The 24,889-nt window shown below is 34.0% G+C and overlaps 1 protein-coding gene across 6 annotated transcripts in view; it reads right to left on the bottom strand.

Moving 5' to 3' along the window:
* DYNC2H1 (dynein cytoplasmic 2 heavy chain 1) overlaps positions 1-24,889 on the bottom strand; it is a 390,963-nt gene that overhangs the window by 290,631 nt on the left and 75,443 nt on the right. For 5 of the 6 annotated variants that reach the window (XM_017544781.2, XM_017544786.2, XM_017544784.2 and 2 more), the window contains exons 42-52: positions 23,329-23,588; positions 22,233-22,479; positions 20,850-21,001; positions 19,667-19,811; positions 18,183-18,285; positions 17,526-17,693; positions 11,396-11,526; positions 9,995-10,243; positions 9,372-9,480; positions 5,701-5,814; positions 4,448-4,590 (exon numbers count right to left, since the gene is read on the bottom strand). In XM_017544781.2, coding sequence (XP_017400270.1) covers positions 4,448-4,590; positions 5,701-5,814; positions 9,372-9,480; positions 9,995-10,243; positions 11,396-11,526; positions 17,526-17,693; positions 18,183-18,285; positions 19,667-19,811; positions 20,850-21,001; positions 22,233-22,479; positions 23,329-23,588 — 1,821 coding nt within the window. The remainder of the gene's footprint in view (positions 1-4,447; positions 4,591-5,700; positions 5,815-9,371; positions 9,481-9,994; positions 10,244-11,395; positions 11,527-17,525; positions 17,694-18,182; positions 18,286-19,666; positions 19,812-20,849; positions 21,002-22,232; positions 22,480-23,328; positions 23,589-24,889) is intronic. The other variant, XM_017544783.2, reaches the window with a different exon arrangement.

The raw sequence follows: 24,889 nt of genomic DNA, 5'->3' as shown, positions 1-24,889 counted from the left end.
AAAAAAAAAAAAAAAAAGAATGCTACTTCAGAATATACAAAAGGAAGTTTAGTTTCCTGAAAAAAATTAAAGTAACAATTCTGAAATTTTAAATTAAGCCAAATAGCTTCAGTTGCTTTCACCTGATAGAGCTGACATTATCAGCAAGAGGAAACACATGTGATCCAGGAAATTAGGTAAAAAAAATCCAAAAAATCACTTTTTAAATTTCTCAGAATGAAGAAAAAATGTAAGCTAAAAGAGCTCTTCATTAATGCAGAGTTGAAATGTACCATAATTCTTGAGACAGAGAGATTTCTGACAAAACACTTAAGCCTATGTGAGAATATTTTAAACATATTTTTAAATCAACGATAATTCGCTCTTTGAGAGTTCGCTTTCTTTAAAATGGTCTACCCTCAAACAATATCCTACGTTAGCAAAGTCTGCCTTCCTGATTTGCCCCAGTTCCTTCACTTGAAATAAAAATAGTACTTTCTATAGAGCTGAATGGGCATATTTAGGCTATTAATTTGCTTCATTTTCATCTATTACATATTTTCATATTTCATTCTCCTATCTCATATTTTTCATATTCTCATATCTTTCTAATACATATTCTCATACATTTCACGTATCAATATATTCAGAACATAATATATTACATATATTAACATTTCCTAACATATCCAAAACTGATGGATCCTAACAACCCCTTCGAAATAACTTTCAATTGCTTCTAGTTGCTTATTAAATAAGATTCAAAGTCATGGCACTTAAATGCTTCCCCTCCTTATCTGTCCCCAGTCTGGCTTTTAATAATATTTCCCACAACAATGTTCCACATACTATGTGCAGCAGCCACATGAACTCTCTGTTTCCCAAACACACCATGCAATATCATGTCTCTGAACCACTGGACCTGCAAGAGAGGCGGTGCCCTCTTGCACTTCATCACTACTTCAAAATCATCCTTGCTAAGCTCCCTAAATTAAGTTTTCATATTATCAGGCTAGTTAAGTAACCACTAACCCTCCTTGCTCCAGGCATCTACCAGTCCAATCATTTCTTCATTCCACAAATAATTTTAGCTCTTGGGCCACTGTCACTCTTTCCAACACAATCCTTGTCTTACTTCTTATTCTTACTTTCAGGATCCATTATAGATAATCCCACTAGTACCCTCACCTCTCAATTCCTTGAACTCCTCTTCTCCTCTTATCTACCACACTGTTGTCAGCCACTCCCCTACACAGTCACAGTCATATCCTGAGATGTTGTAATTATCATCAAGTGAAATCCTTCCATAGTCTCACTTTCAAACACCCCATTCTTCTATCACTACACTCCTGTCTTCCCAGTTTACTCCCTTCCAACATAAAATCCTAAAACTCCACTGAAACCTACTATCTACCAATTTGACCACCACTTCACTGTCATTCACCATCTTCCTATCCTAATTTACCACCTTACCAACTTAAATTCAATGGTAAATCAAAATAATTATACTCTTAGAAATATTCTCAAATCAAAATAATTATATGCTTATAAATATTCTCGACTCTCTTGCCTTCCATTGTTTTGTCATAATAAAGTAGGAAAGTCCCAATTCTGGTCAAATCTAAGTCACCACCTATTCGTGGTCTGCAGCCATGAGTGCACCTATACCTTGAGAAAAAAACACAACTATGTTGTTTGGCCTCTAGAACTCTATGATCACTAACCTCAAGTGAATCCTATCATACCCCATTCGCCTAATCCTTTCCCTCTTTCACTCTCCAAAAACAACAATTTGCATGTGTTCTTGTACCTCTTTAAGCCTCCAAAACCTCCTCCATCATTCTTTCCTTCAGTGGATAACCTTCCTATTTCACTAAGAAAATAGAAACAATTAGAAAAGAGTATCTCAAACTTTCCAGTACCACACCCACCCACCTACTTGGATTTATCCTCCTCTATTCTGTTTTCTTTCCTCTTATCACAAGTGATTCCTACATTCTCATAGGAAAGGCCAATCTTTAATTCTTTCATTTGTGTACTAGATCCATTTGCTGTGCACTTACTTGATGATATTATTCCATCAATTTTTTCCAGTCTGTTTTGCATCAAATATTTTCTTTTTTTGCTTCCCTATTAAATCATTCTCAACAGCATATGAACATGCTATAGTTTGTCCCGTCTTTAAAAAAAACAGGCCAGGTGCAGTGGCTCATGCCTGTAAGCCTAGCACTCTGGGAGGCTGAGGAAGGTGGATCACTTGAGGTCAGGAGTTTGAGACCAGCCTGGACAACATGGCAAAATCCCAGCTCTACTAAGAATACAAAAATTAGCCGGGCATGGTGTCGGGCACCTGTAATCTCAGCTACTCAAGAGGCTGAGACAGGAGAATCACTTGAAGCCAGGAGGCTAAGGTTGCAGTGAGCCGAGACTGCACCACAGTGCTCCAGCGTGGGTGACAGAGCAAGACTCTGCCTCAAAAAAATAAAATAAATAAATAACTACTTTTACCCTTCCTTCCTCCAGTTACTAACCCATTTCTCTCATCCTTTATACAAAATTCTGTAAAAGAGTTTACCCATATTCATTGTCTCCAATCTTCTCATCCTTTCTGAAACATACTCCAATATGGCTTTTTCCATTACTAACTGCAACTGCTCTATCAAAGTCACCAATGATTTCCATGTTGCTAAATTCAATGGTCAATTCGTAGTCCTTATCTACTTTCATGTGTCATTGTTCCTCATATCTTCTTCCTTTGACATGCCATTTTCTCTTGGTTTCTAAAATATAATGCTTATCTGGTTTTCTTACTTCCCTAGCAGCTTCTTCTCAGTGTTCTTTGCTGGTTCTTCCTCTTCATCTCCCCAGTTTCTTAAAGTTTAAGAGTCCCAGGGTTCAGCCTTAGATCACTGTTCTCTTTTGTTTATTCTTAATCTCTTGGTGATATCATTCATTCTTATAGCTTTAAATACCACCAACATCCTGATAATTCCTCAAATTTTTTTCTGTATATCTGACCCCTAGAACTCCAGGCTTATATATTCAAATGCCTTCTCAACCTTATAACTTTAATGTCTGGTATCTCATATTTAACACATCTGAAACTGAAGGTCTCATAGTCTCCTCTCAATATGTTTTTCTCAGTCTCCTCTGTCTCAAATGATGGTCATTTCATCCTTCTAGTTGCTCAAGTCAAAATACTTGGAGGTATTGTTGACGCCTGACTTTCTACTACACCTTATTACAGTCTGTCAGCAAATTCTGTCATTTCTACTGAAAAACATATCCAGAATACAACCACTTCTCACCACCCTACCACTACATCCTTAGTCCAACCTATCCTTTTCTCTCTGGATTACTGCAATCAGTTGTAACTGCTTCAACCATTGCCCTCTATAGTCTACTTTCAACACAAAAACTACAGTCATCCCATTAAAATACAAGTCAGAATAATTTTGTCTGAAAGCATCCAAAGTAAGTTAGTTCTCAGGAAAAGCTGAAATCCTATACAGTGTAGTAGTTTACAAAGCTCCACCCTAACCAGTCTTCCCTCAGTTCTCTGACATCATCTTCAGCAACTCTCCTCTCAACCATTCTGCTCCAGGTGGAGTTGCCTTTTTACTGATCCTCAAAATCATCAGGCATGCTCCCTATCCAGGATATTCACCTAGAAAGCTTCCCCCACAGATGTACCTGACAAGAATGTAAACACCATGAGGGCAGAGACTTCTGTCTGTTTTTTATTTTTCCCTCTACTATGTCCCCAACATACAGAACAGTGGTACATATTAAGCAGTCAATAATTACTTCTTAATGAATGCCTCTTATTCATATGGCCTCCTCAAACTAAACTACCTTCTGTAACTAAAATATTACCTCATCTGTAAACCATGTCTCTTATCTCAAATTACACTCCTTACTCTGAATCATGACAGACATTAAGCTATACTTCTCTTATAGAAAAATAAATAAATTAGTAATTGAGAATATGAATATCATTTAAAGAAACAATGTTGAAAATTAATACGTATTGAAATGAAGTAAAATAAGAGGCTTCCAGTTAAGATAGTGCTATGAGCTCACACTTTAACTCATCCCCCTCCAAATACACAGCAGAGCAATGATATTTCTTAAGTATTTAAAAATTATCCAATTGTTAAAATACCTGCCATGATTTTTTTTTTAAATCTGGAACTGTCTGTAATAGGCTACTTAATTAAAGCCATAAAATTTTAAAGTATTGTTACCTCTGTGGTCCTTAATTAGGAACATGATCCTCAATCTAAAATTCTATATTCAACCATGTTATCATGCAAGAGTAAGAAGAAAACAGACATTTCCAAACGTAAGTAATGTTCAGTGCCATAATTAATGTGATGTTATAATCAACACCAAAGAGAGGTTATGAAAATCAGTAACTTCAAAAATAAAATGTGCTTTTAAAATTTTTGATATATGGTAAACTTACTTTCTTCATACTGCTATCAGACCAACCCTCCATCCACAACACCTGGCATTTCTTATGCAAAGCCGGATTACTCTCACAGTTTATCATGAAGTTTAAATTTGCAGAATCCATTATCAAGACAACGTGCAAGTTTTGTTGAATTCCTAAGAAATATATTTTTTTAAATATTCATGGAAAAATACAAGAATACTAATAGAATCAGACAATCTATACATGGTCTCGGTTAAAGAGATCAAAATTTCTGAAATGAAAGAGTAGGAGTTGTTTTTTAAAATGAGCACAATATAAAACAACATTATAATATAATATTTATTTTAGTTAAAAGAACACTTACAAATTTGTGTATGTGCATGTTAAAAAAAAAGATTCAGAAAAATATCCATGAAAAATATGTGTCATAAAGTCTGGATGGTATGATTATTGCCTCATTTTTTACTTATTTCAATTTTGGATTTCTACAGTGCATATAAAACTGTTTCTATATGAATGAAAGGCTATTGAGTCTTTTAAAACTATGAAGCCTGGCACAATCTAAATAGTTCAATAATCCTCTAAGACAGGAGGTACTAAAGTGGCACTAATTTCACCACATGAAACAAATGAAGCAAGGTAAATATTCCAAAGAACATACTTTCATCATTCCTCTTTGCGAAAATTTTGCTAAGGTGTTGATATGGTTTGGCTCTGTGTACCCACCCAAATCTCATTTTGTAGCTCCCATAATCCCCACGTGTTATGGGAGGGACCTGGTGGGAGATGAATCATGGGGCCAGTGTGGGGGGGGGTTCTTTCCCATGCTGTTCTCATGATGGTGAAGGGATCTCATGAGATCTCATGGTTTTAAAAATGGGAGTTTCTCTAGACAAGCCCTCTCTTTGCTTGCTGCCACCCATGTAAGATGTGACTTGCTCCTTCTTGCCTTCTACCATGACTATGAGGCCTCCCCAGCCATGTGGAACTGTGAGTCCAAAAAACCTCTTTCTTTTGTAAATTGCACAGTCTCAGGTACGTCTTTATCAAAGCAGTGTAAAAACAGACTAATACAGGTGTTTTTATTACAGGTATAGGCTAATCTATCAGCTAGTTATGTGTTACTTTCTAAAAGCTCCAAAAAAACCAAAAAGGTATAAATTATCAAAGAACCCAAGATTTAAGATACCTTTGCAATCTAATGAGAAAATAAGGCAAATTAAATGGTATATATTTCACACCAATAAGAGTTTGATTTGATTAATGAATTCTATGTCACTTACTATATGTGAAGTAATTGAAGACTGGTCCAAAAAAACCATCTTGTGAAGCTTGATCTTTAAGAGGCAACAGCAAGGGCTCTAATTCTTCAAGAGTATAGAGTCCAGGAACTTCACCTATAGAAAAATATTACATTTTTCTTTTTAATTTTGGCTATATTACACTAATCTAAAACATTTTAATAATACTTTTTCAATTTTTGTATTTAAAATTCTGCTCTTATTCAAACTTTCTTTCTAAAAATAAACTTTATTTGTCTAAAAACAAACCTTATCACGACTCGATGAGTCACAAATCTTCATCTACAGACTTCATTTGATAAAATTCAAACACCTAAGCAAGCCACTCAAAATAGTCATAATCTAGCCATCTGTCTACCTTTACAGGTTCTTTTTCCATCTGTCTCCAAAAGACTTTGCACTCTGGCCTCAATAAACTTGTGTTCCATGCATACAGCAAAACATTCTCTCCTCTTGCTGCCCCTTATCTTCCCAATAAATTCTTATCCTTCAAGATGGTTCTTTCCTAACTGCTATGCCCATGAGCCTTTCTTGACTATCCATATGCTAAGTAAAACACTCTTTCTCTTTCATAATCTATTCAAATACATCACTTTTTAGCACTTGTCACATCATTTAATAATAAATTACTTCCTTGCCATCTCCAATTAGTCTCTAAATTTCCAAGGACAAATATTTGATAATGTTCAACATTTAACCTTAGAATATCCTTACCTAAGTATCTAGAACAAAAATATGTGTTACATAAATGAATGAATGAATAGATGAACTTGTACTAGAAATCAGGAGATCTGCTCCACGGCCTGCTACTATGCAGGCCAAATCATGACGATGAATAGAATGATGAAAAGCAAATCAAAGTTGATTAAAACTACAACTTTAAGTAGTCTTCAACAAAGACTTAAAGATAGAGGGCCTGGAACATGTCTTGTTCACTTCTACAAATTATAATAGTATTTAAAACTTGGCCCTGCAGATAAGAGGTACTTAATGAATATTTGTTAAGCCAATTTATTTACAATTCACAAGAAACTATAAGATTAAGTGAAAATTCCTTTGCTACATATCCAAAGCAATGCATTCATATAGAGTCCATCACAATGTGATCTCTACTTTTCTTTAGGTTCAACTAGGAGGCTCCAGACCACCCCTCAAGCTTGTACATACTCAAACAAACATACACACATAAATCTGCATGATATGTTTTTCTCAAATTTTAGACATACTAAGATATTTTTGATTCCTTAAATTTAGTAAAAAATGCCAGCTCTACCTACATATTATACACATTAGGGAATAAGAGTTTGAAATAGAAAAAAGATAAAGCCTATTGAATACTTAACTCTGAAAAAAAATGCCAAAATTTGACTTGCAATTTTTACCATTATATCTTGATAATAAAGACCAGTTTATCTTAAAAACAATGATTATTGGGCTAGTGCTTATCTCAATGTTTGCTTTCAAAAAAAAAAAAATCTGTTTCTGGTCTCTTTGTCAGCCAAAATGAACAATGTCTCCATCTAGTGACAATTTAAGCAATATACAGAAATGTGTTCCTTAAATATCAAAAGATGTTCTTTAAAACGGCCACAAACACTCTAAGTCCACTCAAGTACCACCACTTTCACTAAGTCATTATCCCTCAATTCTTCAACAGAAATGAATCTACCACTTGTGTAATTAGAGATTCCTGGTTTGTATTTCTCATTTGGTCACTAATGTGTAGATAACACATATTATAAATTAAATGTTCTCTTTAACCAAAGGTGCTAAATTCTGAATAAAATTTCTCCTCAGAGCACTAGCATGATAAAAAGTAAGTATTTATTAAAAACTGAGTTGAAGATGAGTTCATATAACTTTGTCCTTGGATGCTCACAATGACACTGTTCATAGAATTGCAACTAGTTTTCAAGAAGATTTATTTTGTCCTTAAATAACAAAATACTCTTGATCCAAGTTTAAAACTAAGCTACCTCCTCCCAGTCACTAACAGTGATTACTCAGAGAAACTTTCTAATAAACTTCAGAAATTCTTCAAAAAAAGGAAGAAATATAGAAATTTGCAAGTATCCTCCTAGGAAAACATGAAAAGGTCAGATAACACCATAGACAATTGGAGAGTACCACAATTTGCTGGGGACAGAGCCACAGCAGAAGAGTGGCAACAGTTCTTAAGAAGTTGAGGTTGCAGAGAATCAATTAGGGAGTCATAATAGACAAATGATACTCCCACCCCTACCCCAGAAATTCTAATATAATGAGTTTAGGGTAATAGCAAATAATTTGTTTTTAGTTGTTGTTTTTAATTATCTAAGTGATTCTAATGTGCAATTAGGGGTGAGAAATACTGAGGAATACAAATGGACAGTGCTTCATGTTATATCTCAGAGGAAAAACAACACTCAAAACTATCTCAGAGGCAAAATGCAAGCAACGATTTTCAAACCATAAAATTCTGAAAACATAAAACAATAAATGTCTCTATAATCCATAGAATTCCAGATATATAGAGAGCCCATTTAGCCACAAATTTCTAGAAAGTATTTGTTTTAAGTCCTCTTTCAAGTGGTATTTTTCTATTATACAGATGCATATTTAAAGTAATTATAAGTTCCTTTTTTCCTTAAAAATAATTTTAATTTCTTCTTTTAACAAACAAGATTACTGGCCAGACACAGTGGCTCACACCTTTAATCCCAGCACTTTGGGAGGCCAAGGCAGGACGATCACAAGGCTAGGAGATGGAGACTATCCTGGCCAATATGGTGAAATCCCATCTCTACTAATATAAAAATTAGCTGGGCATGGTGGTGTGCACCCGTAATCCCAGCTACTCAGGAGGCTGACTCAGGAGGCTGAGGCAGGAGAATCACTTGAACCCGGAAGGTTGGGGTTGCAGTGAGCTGAGATCGCACTGCTGTACTCCAGCCTGGAGACAGAGCAAGAATCCATCTCGAAAAATAAAAATAAAAATAATTTTTTTAAAAAAAACAAGATTACTTACTACTTGATTTGTAACATTCAACTAAAGAAAGAGAATGTACATTTTTCCAGGTTAATGAATGCAGCTACATTCCAGACACATGAAATGTGGGCACCTATGTGTAGAATTCTGTGGAATTCCATATATCTGGAATATATGTATATTCATATATCCATACTAAGGCTATACTATTATATAGTTATACAATCATGTCGCTACTGATGGCAAGGTTCTATCAAATTTTTGTGATTATAAATTACGCTACCTATTTTCTTACATACTAGTTCTTTTATTTCTGTGGGTTAAATTCCTACAGATAGTAGAATGGTACATCAAAGAGTATGGCACAGCTTTTAATAAGTCCTGGTGGACAATTTTCTCAAAGGTTATAACAGATAATAACCCAGAAAATGTATACATAACAGTCAATGTTTCAGAACATTCATCAATACTCAATATTAACAATAATTTTTATATGCCTTAAATTCTATGTTTTATGAAGATAGTCTCTCATTTCTCCTGCCATGAGCATGTTAAACATCATGTCACCTAAGTAAGAACTATGCCAAAAGTTCTCCTAAACAAAGTAAATTTTGCACAGGATAATTTTACTTATAATTTTTACGTTATTATTTTTATTTTCTTTAAATAGAAACTATTCACTTGCCTGAGGACAAAAGGCTATTGACCATCTCCAAAAACGCAGGATATACAAACTGGTAATCCTCAAGAAGTAAAACTACCTGCTGTGCTTCAATTCCTGCAAGGTGCAGCACCTGCAAAATAAGAAAATAATTTTTCAGTACTCATTAAGTATTTTTGGTACAGTTAAAAATTAACATGCTGTATGTAAAGTATGTCAGTATCGTGTGTTTATTCATTTATTTATATTTCAGTAATTAAAAATCAAACTTTGCCCATATAATTTGGAAAGTAAATCCAACCCATAAGTAAACACTAATTATTTTACAGCTAGACCATTAAAATTAAAACAAGCAGATCATTTTTATCTCTACCCACATATTGCCTATATAAATTCCATCCTTCTGTTTATCATTCATGTCTATCTAACATCCCATAGCCTGGATATCTGGGTCCTAGAAATTCTAATAGTATTCTCTTTCCTGTCTGTACACAAAAATATAATTTTCAAATAATCTTTGAAAAAATAAACTAAATTAAAATAAAGGCTATATTGTATAATAGAGAATTAAAGGCCTTTAAAGATGTTTAGAAAACAAACCAATGTAATCTTAAACCAAATAAAGCAAAAGAGAGTGAGCAACTCACATGTTTGAGATCACTTTTGAACTGCTTCAGTTCATATCCTCTGGAAATCTTTGGAGAAAACAGGACCGCTCCATGCATGTGACTGACTAAAGAAGTGATGGTCCGACGACCTACACCACTGCGTCCTGCTAATAGAAGTGAACCTCCAGGGAAGCTCAGCACTCTATCTATCCTAGACATATACTCCAGGACTTCGTGGAAAAGTAAAATGTCTAAATTCTGGTTATCTCGTCCATAATGAATAAGACCCTTTTAAAAAATCAGAATTTGTTATAGTTAATATAAGCCCTAATTACATAATAAAAATGTTACTTATCTAAATTAAAATATTATATTTTTGATACATTCAAGAAAAAAGGTGAAGTGACTACATATCATCTCACACTCAATATTTTACATATCTAGTAACCCTGCTTTATTGGTACTCTCTAAGGAAAAACTTGCGTCAAACAAGTTCAAGGGTTCATGAAAATCAGTTACTTTTGGACACTACTACACTAGTAAAAAGCAGCATGAGACAACACGTTAATTATAAAACTTTAAAATTGCTCAAATTTTATTAGTTATGAATCAGTGTGCATAGACCACAAAAAAAATCCCCAAACTCTAGAAACCAAGTGCCTAAAAAATCTTTTGTGAATGTTTGTTCTTTCACACTGCTTGGGAATGAATCAAAAGGTAACACAGGTACCATGCTCTACCAGGGACTACATGATAGGGTGCAGGAAGGGAGAAAAGACAATTAGACTTTACATTCTTAATAACTTTCAATACTTCAAAACTTTGCAACATCCATTCCAGATGAATCAGTTTACCAGACCATGAAACAATGTTTCCTGATATAAAATCCACACTAACATTCAATATAAATATTAATTTTTAAAGCCATCATTTGCAATACTGTTCCCTCTTCTTGATTATAACTAAACATTAAAAGAGAATGAAACTCTCTAGGATACTGCTACTCAAAAGTTTCAGTAGACCAGTGCATCATCATCTGGTAGCCTGTTAGACATCTGGACTATCTGGGTCACCTAGTGAATCTGACACTTAGGGAATGAGACCCAGGAATCTGTGTATTTTCTAATTCTCTACATGATTCTAATGCTGTCTAAACTTTGACAAGCGCTGCTCCAGAGTAATTTCCTGATTAATATTAAACCTCATTAATATTTCCAACATGATACCTTTGCCCAAAATTATCTTAGATTTTACACATATCTATGTAAGTACATGCACATCTCATTACATCTGCCACAATGGACTAAATTTCAAAAGATAACAATCAGCTTTGCCTATTCTGCAATCTGTCATATTCATGCCCTCAAAATCTTTACAACAAATATTTTTAAAAGACTATAATGACCAAATTCCAGTTACAATTCATGATTCATATTATACCTTTTTAATAACATCCTTGAGATCAGCAGAGTTTAGTTTTCCAAGCGGTTTTCCATGCGGAGGTAATGGTTGCCCTGGGGCTGCTCTTGTTACTGAATTATGCCGAGCTCCCCATGTAACATAGAAAGTATCTGCAGAAATAAACGATATTTTTACTTTATATACATTACTTTCAATGAGAATTCAACAAATACATTGCTTACTAAACAACTTTAAGTTAATTAATCCAGATAAGATCATTCCCAGAAGGGCAAAGGCAAAATACTTTAAAATGCACATTGTAAGGTCAATAAAATCAGGAGGAATACAATGACTGAGCCAGGTAAGGTGGCCCATGCCTGCAATATCAGCACTTTCGGAGGCCAAGGCAGGAGGATCACTTCAGCCCAGGAGTTCAAGGCCAGCCTGAGCAACAAAGCAAGGCTCCATCTCTACAAAAAATTTAAAAATTAGCCAGGTGTGGTGGCATGCACCTGTGGTCCCAGCTACTTGTGAGGCTAAGGCAGGAGTATCACTTGAGCCCAGGAGTTTGAGGCTGCCATCAGCCATGATTGCACCACTACACTCCAGCCTGGGCAACAGATTGAGACCTATCTCAAAAAAATAAATAAATAAAAAGAAATAACAAAGACCTTCAATTGCAATATCAAACTCTACCTGAAAAGTGATGGATGGCATCACCTTGCCCCCTCACTCCTTTCTCCCAAAATGAACTGGTTTCCTTCTACCTTTCTCCTACTATTCCCCACTGTCTACTCTCAGTTTGTCCCATTTTTCTTCTTCCTCAGAATATACATAAAATTTCTAAGTTAAAAATACGTCACATAAAATTGGCAAATAAAACAATCTCAAAACTCTCCTTGAGAAAGAACATAGATGTATTAATACCAAAGAGTCCTAATGTTTAAAAGAAAAACTAATGAAATTTTAATTGGAAAACATAAATCCCCCAATCTTCCCTTAAATCTTCCTATAGCAATGTTCCTGTTACCATACAAGGAAAGTCTATTCACCATTCTATTGAACATTTTCCTTCCCAACTCTTGTGGGAGACTGTTCCACCAAGCATCCTTGTCACATGCTCAGTTCTACACTTCCCTAAAATAACAAGCTTGTCTTCCCTGGACCCAAGCTACTTCATGTTCTCCCTACTTTCACCATCACATTTTTTATATTATTTTCTATCTGTACAGACTGCTATACTAAAACTCTTATTTGGGAACAATAATATAGTCATAATCTCCAAATCTAAATCTTCTTTGCAATCATTACCCCAACATGAGCTTTGTGAATCTCATCTTTTGCATTTGGATCTATATAACCCTATTTATCATGCCACAACTACAGGTCCTTTTCAGTTTTCTGCTTTATCCCTTATACACTGATATTCCCTGGGGTCCAATTTCAGCCTTCTAGTCTCTTAATTCTAAAAATTCTCCCCAAATCATTTCATCTTTTTTGTCAATTAAATTATCAACTATATATATACCAAAAACTCACCTACTACTTATCTCTAGGCAAAACTCCTAAGCACTACGCTAGTCCTGTATTTCCAGTTGCTTAATAGACATATAATTCATGCATTTATTCACTCAATACTTACCTATCAAGCACCCATGTTTAAACAAGGTATTTTCTGCTTGAGATAAGTATTGAGTAAGACAAACATGATTCCTAACCTCATAAATGATCAACTCTATGTAGAAAAGGCACTAAAAAGGATTGCAAGCATTCAAACACATGTACAAAACTGAACTATTATCCTCACATCTAATCATTTCTTACTTGGACTATTGCACTAGCCTCTTACCTTATACCCCTGCTATAAGTCTCTGCATCCTCAAGTACATCCTCACTACTACTAGAGTAACACATACAAAAACAAAGCCTGATTGTGCCACATCACTCCAATATTACATATAGCTTTCCATTTCCTAAAACAAAACAAAACACCAAACTCCTAATGATGGCCCTCTACAATCTGGCTTCACTGACTGCTTGAATTTTCTATCTCCCTCTGTACCATATGCTCTAGCTTTCTCAAGCCTCTGTTTCTTTCTTGTCTGGAATATCCTTTGCTTACTATATTCATCCTTTAAAACACAGTTTGAGTACTTATAAGAGTTTTAACAAATTTAAAACTTAGGTATAAATTAGGTATAAATCTAACATAACATGTATAATACTTGAATGCTAAAACTACACAACACTGATGAAAGAAAACAAAGATCTAAATAAATAGAGGGATTAAATAAGTAGAGAAAATGGGAAGACTCAACAGAGAAAAGATGTCTATTCTCTCCAAACCAATATACAAATTTAAGCAATTCCTGTTAGAATCTCAGCAACATTGTTTATGGATACAGAAAATATTATTCCAAAATCTATATGAAAAGACAAAGAAACAGAAATAGCTAAAATAATTTTGAGAAAGAAGTCTAAAGTAGGAGGACTCAGTCTAAACCAATTTCTAAACCAATTTCACAATTTTTATAGTAGCTAATCAAGTCAGTGTGGTATTGGCAGAAGGACAGATTCATACATCAATGGAGAACCCAGAAATAGACCCACGTTACTAATTTTTGACAAAGCTGCAAAAGCAATTCAGGCAGAAAGATAGCCTTTTCAATAAATGATGCTGGGGCAAATAAACATCTATAGGCACAAAAATAAACCTTGGCCTAACTCTCATTCACATTATAGAAACTGACTCACAATGAACCATTGATTCAAATGTAAAACATAAAACTATACAACTTTTAGGAAAAACACAGGAGAAAATATTCAGAATCTATGGCTAGACAGAATCCTTAAACTTGACATCAACAGATCCGTACAATGAAAAATGATAGGTTAGGCTTCACAAAATTATATAAAAACTTTTTTTTTTTTGTCTGTGAAAGACCCTATTAAGGAGAGGAAGAGATAAGCTATTGAGAGGTAGAATATATTTGCAAACCATACATCCAACAAAGGACTGATATCTCTAATATATATGTATTCTCAAAACTCAACAGTAACAAATCAAACAATTGCTGGGCATGGTGGCTCACACCTATATTCCCAGCACTTTGGGACACCGAAGTGGGTGGATCATTTGAAGTCAGGAGTTCAAAACTAGCCTAACCAACATGATGAAACCCAGTCTCTACTAAAAATACAAAAATTAGCTGGGCAAGGTGGTGCATGCCTGTAATTCCAGCTACTCGGGAGGCTGAGGCAGAAGAATCACTTGAGCCCAGGAGGTGGAGGTTGCAGTGAGCAGAGATTATGCCACTGCACTTCAGCCTGGGAAACAGAGCAAGACTCTGTCTCAAAAATAAAAAATAAAATTAAAAAATCTGATTAGAAAATAGGTAAAAGACGCCTGTAATCGCAGCACTTTGGGAGGCCGAGGAGGGTGGATCATGAGGTCAAGAGATCAAGACCATCCTGGTCAACATGGTGAAACCCCATCTCTACCTAAAATACAAAAAATTAGCTGGGCATGGTTGTGCGTGCCCGTAATCCCAGCTACTCAGGAGGCTGAGGCAGGAGAATTGTTTGAACCCAGGAGGCGGAGGATGCGGTGAGCCGAGATCGCGCCATTACACTCCAGCCTGGGTAACAAGAGCGAAACTCCATCTCAAAAAAAAAAAAAAAAAAAGAAAATAGGTAAAATACATGAAGACATTCCATCAAAGAGGATATGCAAACAGCAAATATTACACGAAAAGATGTTCAACCTCACTAGCCATTAGCAAACTGCAAATTAAAGCCACAATGACATATCATATCTATAAACGCTCAAATGAATGACTCAAATACAAAATAGTGACAACACCAAATGCTGGCAATGATGAGGAACATATTTCTATGAAAAACAGCCTTTTAGTTGCTTAAAAAACTAAGCATGTAAGTATCACACAATCCTGCAATTGCACTCCTGAGCATTTATTCCAGAAAAACAAAAATGTACATTCACACAAAACCCTGTACAAGAATACTCATAGCAGCTTTATTCCCAATAGCCAAAAACTGAAAACAACCCAGATATCTTTCAACAGATGAAAGGTTAAAGAAATAGTAGTATATCCATATGATGGATTAAAAAGCAATAAAAAGAAATGAACTACTGAAGCACAACAATCTGCATGTATCTCCAGAGAAATACGTTGAGCCAAGAGAACTTTCTTGAAACGACAAAATCAAAGAAACAACAGATTAGTGGTTTCCAGAAGATGGGAGAGAAGTGAGTATGGCTATAAATGGATAACATTATAGATCCTGTGGTGATATAACTGTTCTGTATCTAAACTGTATAAATGTCAATATCCTGGCTGTGATGGTGTGGTGTAACTTGGCCAGATAATACCATTGAGGGAAACTACGTAAAAGGTAGATGTGTTCTCTCTCTATTAATTCTTATAAATGCATGTGAATCTATAATTATCTCAAAAATAAAAAACTGAATTTAAAAAAGTTTAACTCCCACTGTTTCAACTGACCAGCCTTTAAAAAAAAGGTTCCAAGTAGCTTTCTAGAATTAATCTCCACCTCTTCTATAACCCTACTATCCAGCATTTATCTCAAACATACTCAGAAAAATTATATTAATTACAAAACATTCCATATTCCATTGTAATTATAATTTTAATCATCTACTTCCACAAACTTTTGTGACATCTAACTACACTAACAATAGTTATCATTGTAAGCAAAGATTTTTATATCTGTTTCTGTCATTATATGACAATCTTCTTAAGGCCAAGAATATATCTAGTTTATTTTTATGTTTCCAGAATTAAATTTTTCTTAATTAGCTAATCTTTCAATATGTGAAAATCCTATGTGCCTAGATATAATACATGTCAAACCTGTATTTTTAAAGAAAGACCTTCGCTGAAGAGAAAAATGCCAAAAAAGGACATATTTTATTTACTGAGTCTTACATAAGAGATTCTGAAGGATACCAAACTCTTCAGAGGATTCAGACACCCAATTAGGTGCCAATACTACCTTATGCCCAAAGAATATGCCACTTTCTTTGCAAAAACAGACAGTATTGACTCAATTTTCAGAATGAGAAAAATGGCACCACTTAAGACTAAGCCTCTCCACACTAAACCATGCAAGCTACAGGCCATAATGACATAAACCTTCAATCAAAGTTAAGCAAACTCTGAACTATTAATATTATCAGGCTTCTCTCAACATTTCATCCTTCTTGAAGTTTTTATTGAACCCATTTCCTGATTCAAAAACTCAGGAGAACCTAGAAAATTCCTGTCAATCTAAACATCTTTCCTACCTTTAAGGCTCTCTTCAGGATATGTAGTCATGTATCTCAAACCACTATCAAATCTACAAAGGTACAATATACCAAATGCATATGTTGCTGTAGAAGTAATTGTGGTTTTGCCATTAAAAGTAACTAGATAAAATATATTTGCTATACAAAATATGTTTGAAGCCCAGCTTTATCCTCTGAAAAAATAAGCACATTTTGTGGCCTGACAGCAGTTTTATTAGGAAATATTTTCATATTGTAATCTTTTAACAAAAAGCCCTCTCACCAGGTTGACTTTCATATTACATACATTACTCCCACAGTAGTTTTCAAAATGCAAACTGGTTATTAAACAGTAATCGTTGCAAATGCAACACAGCTGCTTTGACTGAATGGTGTTATGCTTTCTTTACAATAACAATAGATTAAGATGTAACAAGCATATGTAAGTTCTATGCTAATGACACTATAGGTAGTGACAGGAATAAGCATGGCCATTGCTCTTAGTTAAAAGGTCATAACAATCAAATATGAATTTTCCCAATGATCTTCATTTTTATATACATGTAACTGTTTTTCAAAAAAAAAAAAAAACTTTTATTAAAATAATCTTGCATTGCCAATGTAAAACAGTACGGCCTGAACTCCTTTTTTCTAAGAAGAAAATTATTACCATTATATTTTGTTTGAAAAATGATTACTGAAATCCAGCAAAAAAGACTGAGCAGTATCTTATCAAAAAATTAATATTAAAATTATTCCGTTTTTATTTGCTTAGAGCTATAAAATCATGCTATCAATAAGAAAAATAATTCTGAAATCCTTATAAGTTATATATTTGCATAAGCTCTATTAGATTACCTGACATATTGTCTAATATGTCTGAGCCCCAATCTGCTTGAAACACTGTTGTTAAAATGGTGTCAAATAAATGAAGTTCCTTTGCACCAACAATTTTGTCACGAAATAAGCGCCGTGCTTCATATGCTACAATTTCTAACACATAATCTAGTGGATGGTTTGAGGATCCTGGAAAAGGCAAAATTTTATTTAATTGTAATAAAATGATTTTTAAATAATCTCTTTAACATAATATGAGAAAGAAATAGCAGGCATCTACATACCATAATTTTGGCATCAGATAAACGGAAGAAAGGAAAAAAAGTTAAAATTCATTTTTTTAGTAAGTTGGTACATGTTTGCGATTACTTAAAGGCTACATTAAATACTACATCTCTAGTTGCTGAATAAAAATAATTCCAGAAAGTATACTAAATATGTTTTAGCTCAAAAATAATGATTTCAGTTTTCCCAAAAGAAAGTTGTAATAGTGACAATCATACACAGTTTAGAAGAAGAAATATATTATAATTTTAATAATAATATTTCTATTTAATAATATAATTTGTGCAATAATACTTATTTAACTTATCTATTACAAATACAATCTATAGCATAAATATGCACAGACACAAACATACACACACACACGAACACACATACACTAGCAAAACTCACCTCCTTCTAAATCATATCTAAATAAACCAAGAACCCATTGGGTAAGAATGCAAGGAGTAAAGAAATAGTGACTATAATCATCCACTGTAAATTTGGCCCGCACCTGAAAAAGAAAAATACAATAAACGATCTTTCTACTGTCTTAAATATATAATCAATGTTGTAAATTTTTCAGTCACCTTAGACTCAGAGGAATACCACTTTCTACCTGTACGTGGAACTGATTTTCAATATAATTGACTTCATTAGTTATCTTTATATTATATTTTTTGCACTTAAAACATTATTCTAAGAAGAGTTCATAAACTTCAACAGATGGCCAAATGTTGTCCATGAAAAAAAAAAAGGCTAAAAAGCCCTGCTGAACATAGAAATTCAATAAAAACAAACCTAACCTTTAAATATGATGATTGCAATTTCAAGGTACTGCAGGTCTAGGTAAGACCCATTTTTTAATGCTGGGAACCATTAGAACAACTTATGTTCAAGAATTCACTGAACAAATCAAAGTACCTCTCTTCAATATACAACCAACCCGTAAAAAACCTATCCTTTCCTCTCTATAGACAGGGCCATTACTCTTATTCTGATCTTGATTACTTAAACATCTTTATTTATTTTAAAAAAGGAATTTCTTCCTTTTAAACATATCCCCACTTCTACTCCAATACTATAAAGAGCATCTTCCACAAACATGTCCATAACATGTATATGCTATTCCCTTTATCTAAGAAGACATTTTTCCTCCTCCAGCTACTTGGTGAATTTCCATTATTCAAAACTCAGATCAAACTTCACCTCCTCCTTAACAACTACTATATACAACAAAGTTATTTACTCTTCCTCTCTGCTAACTCTGTAACTTGGACAAAGTGTTACTGCTACATTTATTACACTGCATTAATAGTTTATTTATATAACTTAGTCCCTCATTAGACTGTGAACTTTCAGTGAAAAGATACTAAGTCATCTTTAGATCCCTAGGACTACCACTGGCAAGAAAACCTGCTCAACAAACGTTTTGTGCATCCTCAATGCCTGCTTTCAAGTATCTTTCCCATTTCATCTAGGAAGAATACTTTAGACATTTCCTCACAGTTAGGAAGAAAGAAAGAAACATCAAAGACTACTCTCAGGTTTGAAGCCTGGAAGACATAAACTGATAAAAGTCAGGAAAAAGATCTGGTTTTGGAAAGAAGATAAACTCAATTCTAAATATGCTAAATTTGAGCTGACAGCAGAATAAACAACTACCACAAATTCATTCACTCAACAAATATTGAGTGCCTATTAATAACTGTGCCATGGAAATAACAGTGAATAAGGCACACACAGTACCTGTCTTCACAGAGTTACTCTCTAGTAGAAAAGTCCAATAAACAGGGAAGTAAAGCCTGGGTAGCAACACAGAGGTCAGAATTAAAAGTAGACCGTTAGGAATGATAATAATAGGCATGAAAGCTACAATTTAGATCCATATCTACCTGTTCATACACTTGTACCATAGATCCTGCTAAAAGATAAATTTTTGAAGAAGAACCCCAAATAGAATGATTCTTCAGATTTTTGTGTAGAACTGGTTCCAAATATGCTCCATAAATCGTTTGTAACTGCTCTCTTTCTGGGTAACTATAAAAAGGGCATATAAGAAGAAAGCTGAAATAAATCAATATTCCAAATTATTTCAATGTTAAGTTATAGCAGTGGTTTTCAAACTGTGCTGCTCTGAGACCTACATTATCTCCAAAGCTTACCCATGGCCAAAGACTAAGCTCATCACCCCCATTCATTCTCTTTTCAACCAAATTAGATCCCGAAATATCTATTGTCAAATATCAGAAAGTGTTAGAGAACGCACAAGAAATTATTTTAAAACACAATTGTTTAAAAACCACTGATCTTTAGAAAAGACCAAAAGGAAATTTTATTTTCCAAAAACATTTCTAAGTTACATAAAGCCTGTACACAGAGCAGTAATCCACATTAGAACTATAAAAGTAAAAGTAAAACTAACACAACAAATAAAATCAATCCCTTTCTACCAAACCAAAATGTATTTCAATCTGGTTTAATTGGCAACAGGAACATTTAGGAAAAAGAAATGTTAGTTGATGGAGTACAATTAGCACGAAAGTATACAAATAAGGTTTTGTAATATTGAAATATTTGCAATGTAATATAATGTATATTAAATATAAACAGAGGAGATATTGCCATAGTCTCTGTAACAATTATGGACCATGGAGATAAATTAGCATAATGCCAGCAGCCTTTAAAATGAACTGATTCTCCCTTGTTCAGATTCAAATTCTCTTTGTTATCTTGATAAATTTGGTAGTATTTTTGATTTATGAACTGCATAAAACATTTAAATCTAAAATCCACCATTCAGATTCCTGAGATTGACATTTTGGGATGCAGACTACACAAAAAAGTTTCGTTTTATTTCCTGTCACACTTCTCATAAATACGATGCTTTAATTAAAGCTTTTATCATCCTGAATTATTGACTATATTTTGAGAAGGGTAGGAAAAAATATCAGAGCTTAAGTTTGATCATTTTTATATTCTACATTTTAAAGTATTATTAACAAATGCTTTTAATAAAATTCAATTATATATGATAACTTCCCAAATAAAAGAAATTTGAAACACAAAGATACGTACTCTATAGAACAAAGACGAACAATGGAAGTAAATCTGGTAGTAAGTTTATGTCTTCCCAGTCTTCCTCCAGCTGACATAGAAGCCACAATTTGAATATTTTCTAGACCAACCCATTCCAGATTTTCATCATAAAATCCTTGATATGTCAACACCTATTCGAAAATAAGCATATTTTAAACATTTTATACTTAAGCTTTCCTAATCATGATGAAGGATATTTTTGTCTAAGTTTCAATTATTTCCAAATGTAATCATCACCTACCTAACTCAAGAATTTAACATTAAAAGATATCTTGGCCAGGAGAGGTAGCTCACGCCTGTAATCCTAGCACTTTGGGAGGCTGAGGCAGGCGGATCACCTGAGGTCAGGAGTTTGAGACCAGCCTGATCAACATGGAGAAATCCCATGTCTACTAAAACTACAAATAAAATTAGACAGGCATGGTAGCGCATGCCTGTAATACCAGCTACTCGGGAGGCTGAGGCAAGAGAAAAGCTTGAACCGGGAGGTGGAGGTTGCAGTGAGCTGAGGTCACGCCATTGTACTCCAGCCTGGGCAACAAGAGTGAGACTCTCTCTTAAAAAAAAAAAAAAAAAGATATCTTGAATTATTATATTACTGAAAAATAATACTGTTCAAATCTCTGTGTTCTACGAATGTTAGCTATATTATCCTAATGTTTAAAATGCTTTTCTCTCTAATAAACACTAAAATTCTGATGGTATTATAAATCAAGTAGCAATTTGCCTAGAAAATGAAAGTATCAGAAAAAATATGAGAAAAATATTTTGGCTTTTTTCTGTAAATATTTTATCGTATTCTGCAGTTACACAGTAAAGCTAAATTTGCACCTGTATCATAATAAACTCTATGAATTTAGTTTCTAATGTGGTGTAAATAACATAAAGAAATAAAATAACATATTTTACACTGATTCAGGATATGTGATCTCAAATCCTTATAAAGGCAAAATGGAGACTAATGGGTTAAAGCAGCCAGGAAAAAAAAAAAAACATGACCAAGTCTAACTGCTGTAGGAAGAATGCATACTTTAAAACATGAAGCAAAAGTTTCTCCAACTACACCACCATGTCCAGCTTTTGTTTTCCTCCTTATTGTCGGAATAAAAGACAAGTAATAGATACAGAGTGAAGACTGTTTCTATTCTCCCTGTCATATGTCATCTTGATGTAATACTAACTTCTAAAGAAAGGAAAATCACAGAAGAACTGGAACAAGACTGAAATGTTTCAGGAGTTTAATTTCCATGACAAATGCTACATAAAACTGGCCCCAAAGGAAGAATGCATATTTTCTAAGAAAAGTTAATTAAATTAAATTGTTTCCAATTAGATTAAAACACTTCAAGCGATTTGACTTACCTGTTGTAGGAAAGCTACCAAAGTACTTGTCCCCCATTTATCAAGTTTGGGTAGGTTGATATCTTTTAAGTACAGAACAAGTCTTTCACAGTCTTTTGGTCTGTATACATGACCAGTATTAGTACTGATTACCATGCAAGTCTGGCTCAGTTTCTGCAGCAGATGGCGAGAAGTGGTTTGTGCACTACAATGAACTGTAGCAATTTGAGTGGACCGGAGTTGTGAAAATGCATACCTGAGCAGCATCCTATGAAAAATGCATGACATCTGACTTTGATAAAAATGCAATCAACAAAATACATTTTATATTCAATAAGAAATTTCTATCTCATAAATACATCAGATTCTAAAATGTGTTCATACACATTTTAGACGGGGAAAATGGTAAATACAGACAGGGCTTCCACATGTATCAAAGTAATTTTCAAACTTTTAGACTAGAAAAATATAAATTCATATTTTAAGGCATTGTGGGGACTGTTTTTCAGTCAAAAAAAAAATCAAAGTTATCAGAATTAATCTAGTTTGATATAGTATATATTAAATATAACAACCGTTTGCCCACAGTTGAAGAAAGACTTTAATATTTGAAGTTTTACAAGTTTAAAAGAATTACTATAATTTTATACAATTTTTTAAATTACTACTCCTCTACTAGAAATATGAAAATAATAAACCATGGTTCCTATATTTCAGGAGACTATGCTCCATATGTACTAAAACTAGGCTGAATCCAAATGAATAAAAAACTATTTTTAAAATAGAGTGCTAACTTCAAACTTTATATTTTATAACTAAAACAAATGGTATGTGAGTATATCTAAGGTATTCTTTTTTTTTTTTGCTGTATTTTGCAGATTCTTTTTAAGAGTGTCTTCTCAGATGGCTCTTTCCAGTAGAAATCACATAATCTGGCAAAGAAAAGAACACATTCTTCCCTACAGTTATTAGTTTTACAAGTAATGAAAATAAAATGAATCTTCCATGAAAATGTAAATGCTACTTTAACCAAAAGAAACATAACAAAAGCCATTAAATAATTTGGGGGTGGAAGGAATAAATCCACAATATTTATTTTTGCCAATATTTTTCTTACCCTTTGCCACATCCTTCTGGTCCTATCAGAATAAAGGGCTGTTTAGTATCAGAACTTAACCATGGTTTGAAATAATCTAGACTTCGTTGCATGTCAGGAGTCTGAATGACTGGAAGAGTTAAGCCATTACTGAAATCGTCAGCAGTCAAGTTTTCTGGCTTCTTAAGCACATATGTTGCTAATCGACCTCTAGTAGAGTCATAGTAGGTGTCCATTGGTTTGTGAAAATCTGGAGGAGATTCTCGTGCCCAGTTAAAAACCTTAAGAGGAAGAAATTGTGATAAGTTTTCATATACTCCAAAGTGTGTGACATTTTAAAATTCCTCCAAGTAAATGTCCCAGAAGTGAATCATCTTAGTTCCAAGAAAAGTTTATATATACTAAACCTATTTTATCATTAAAGTAACATTTTATCTCAAATATTTTTCTCTAAATGATCATTTAATTTATAAATTAAAGTTTATGTAGGAAATAATGACTTGGTAGATATTTATTATATACTAAGGTATATTCAATTTTAATGGAGTTCATATTAACATTAAATCATAAAGTACAGAATGCAGAAATCCTTAAGCCCTTCATTTCTACCATATTCTGGGACTGTCCTATTCCAGTGTCACTAACACTGCTCTCCATTCTTCCTTGTAATATTGACAACTGTTATCTATGCAGATATAAAGCAGAGTTAGCCCTTACAGGTACTCTTCAATACATTTATTCTGAACTGTGATGAGAGAGTATCTACTTAAAAACAGTATATAGTATGGTACTGAGTGGTAACAATGAGAAGCACCCAGCAACAGAAGCAATAGGACAGCCATGGAAAGGGAAACGGAATAGAGAAACTAGTAAATGACACTATTAGAGAAGGAGCAAAATGAGAAAGAAAGCTGAAACATAATGTTAGATCCAACCTAAAGGAAGAGATGTCCAATAATTTCAGTAGAGGCCAATAAGAAAAGAATTTCTTATTATTTAGAATTCAGCTTTATAAACAACTTGACTATAATACAATGTAAACATATGTGAAAGAAAAGATTTATTAATAATTAATTCATCCTATCATTCCTAATTCCTAAAAGTGCTCTGGTTGAAAGGATAATAAAAACTAAAGTATTCTAAGGTTTTATATGAATAATAATTAATATAGATAAGTAGGCTGAAAAATGTCTAACTTAAAAAAGATATGGGGGGAAGGATCCAAGATGGCCGTTTAGCAACAGCTCAGGATTGCAGCTCCCAGTGAAAGCGCAGAGGGTGAGTGGACGCCGCATTTATATTGCCCACAGACTAGGGAATTCCCAGGCAGAGGAGCTTTACGGTCGCCAGCGCAGCTGTTTCAGCCAGCGTGGCTGTGCCGGCCGGCGCCGCTACTTTGCCCCGCTCGGCTGCTTTGTCAGCGCCCCAGAGCAGCGGTTCTCCATACAAAATACAGCGGTTCTCCGTACAAAATACACCGGTCCGGGGGCCATTTTGGCTGGCGATTAGAGCCACGGGAAGTCGCCCATTCGTCTGTTTAAAAAGGGAACTGAGCAGAGAACAAGGACAATAGATTCCAGGG

The sequence above is a fragment of the Cebus imitator genome, unplaced genomic scaffold (assembly GCF_001604975.1).
Source record: "Cebus imitator isolate Cc_AM_T3 unplaced genomic scaffold, Cebus_imitator-1.0 Scaffold171, whole genome shotgun sequence".
NCBI lineage: Eukaryota > Metazoa > Chordata > Mammalia > Primates > Cebidae > Cebus > Cebus imitator.
This window is presented reverse-complemented; position numbering and strand designations above follow the sequence as displayed.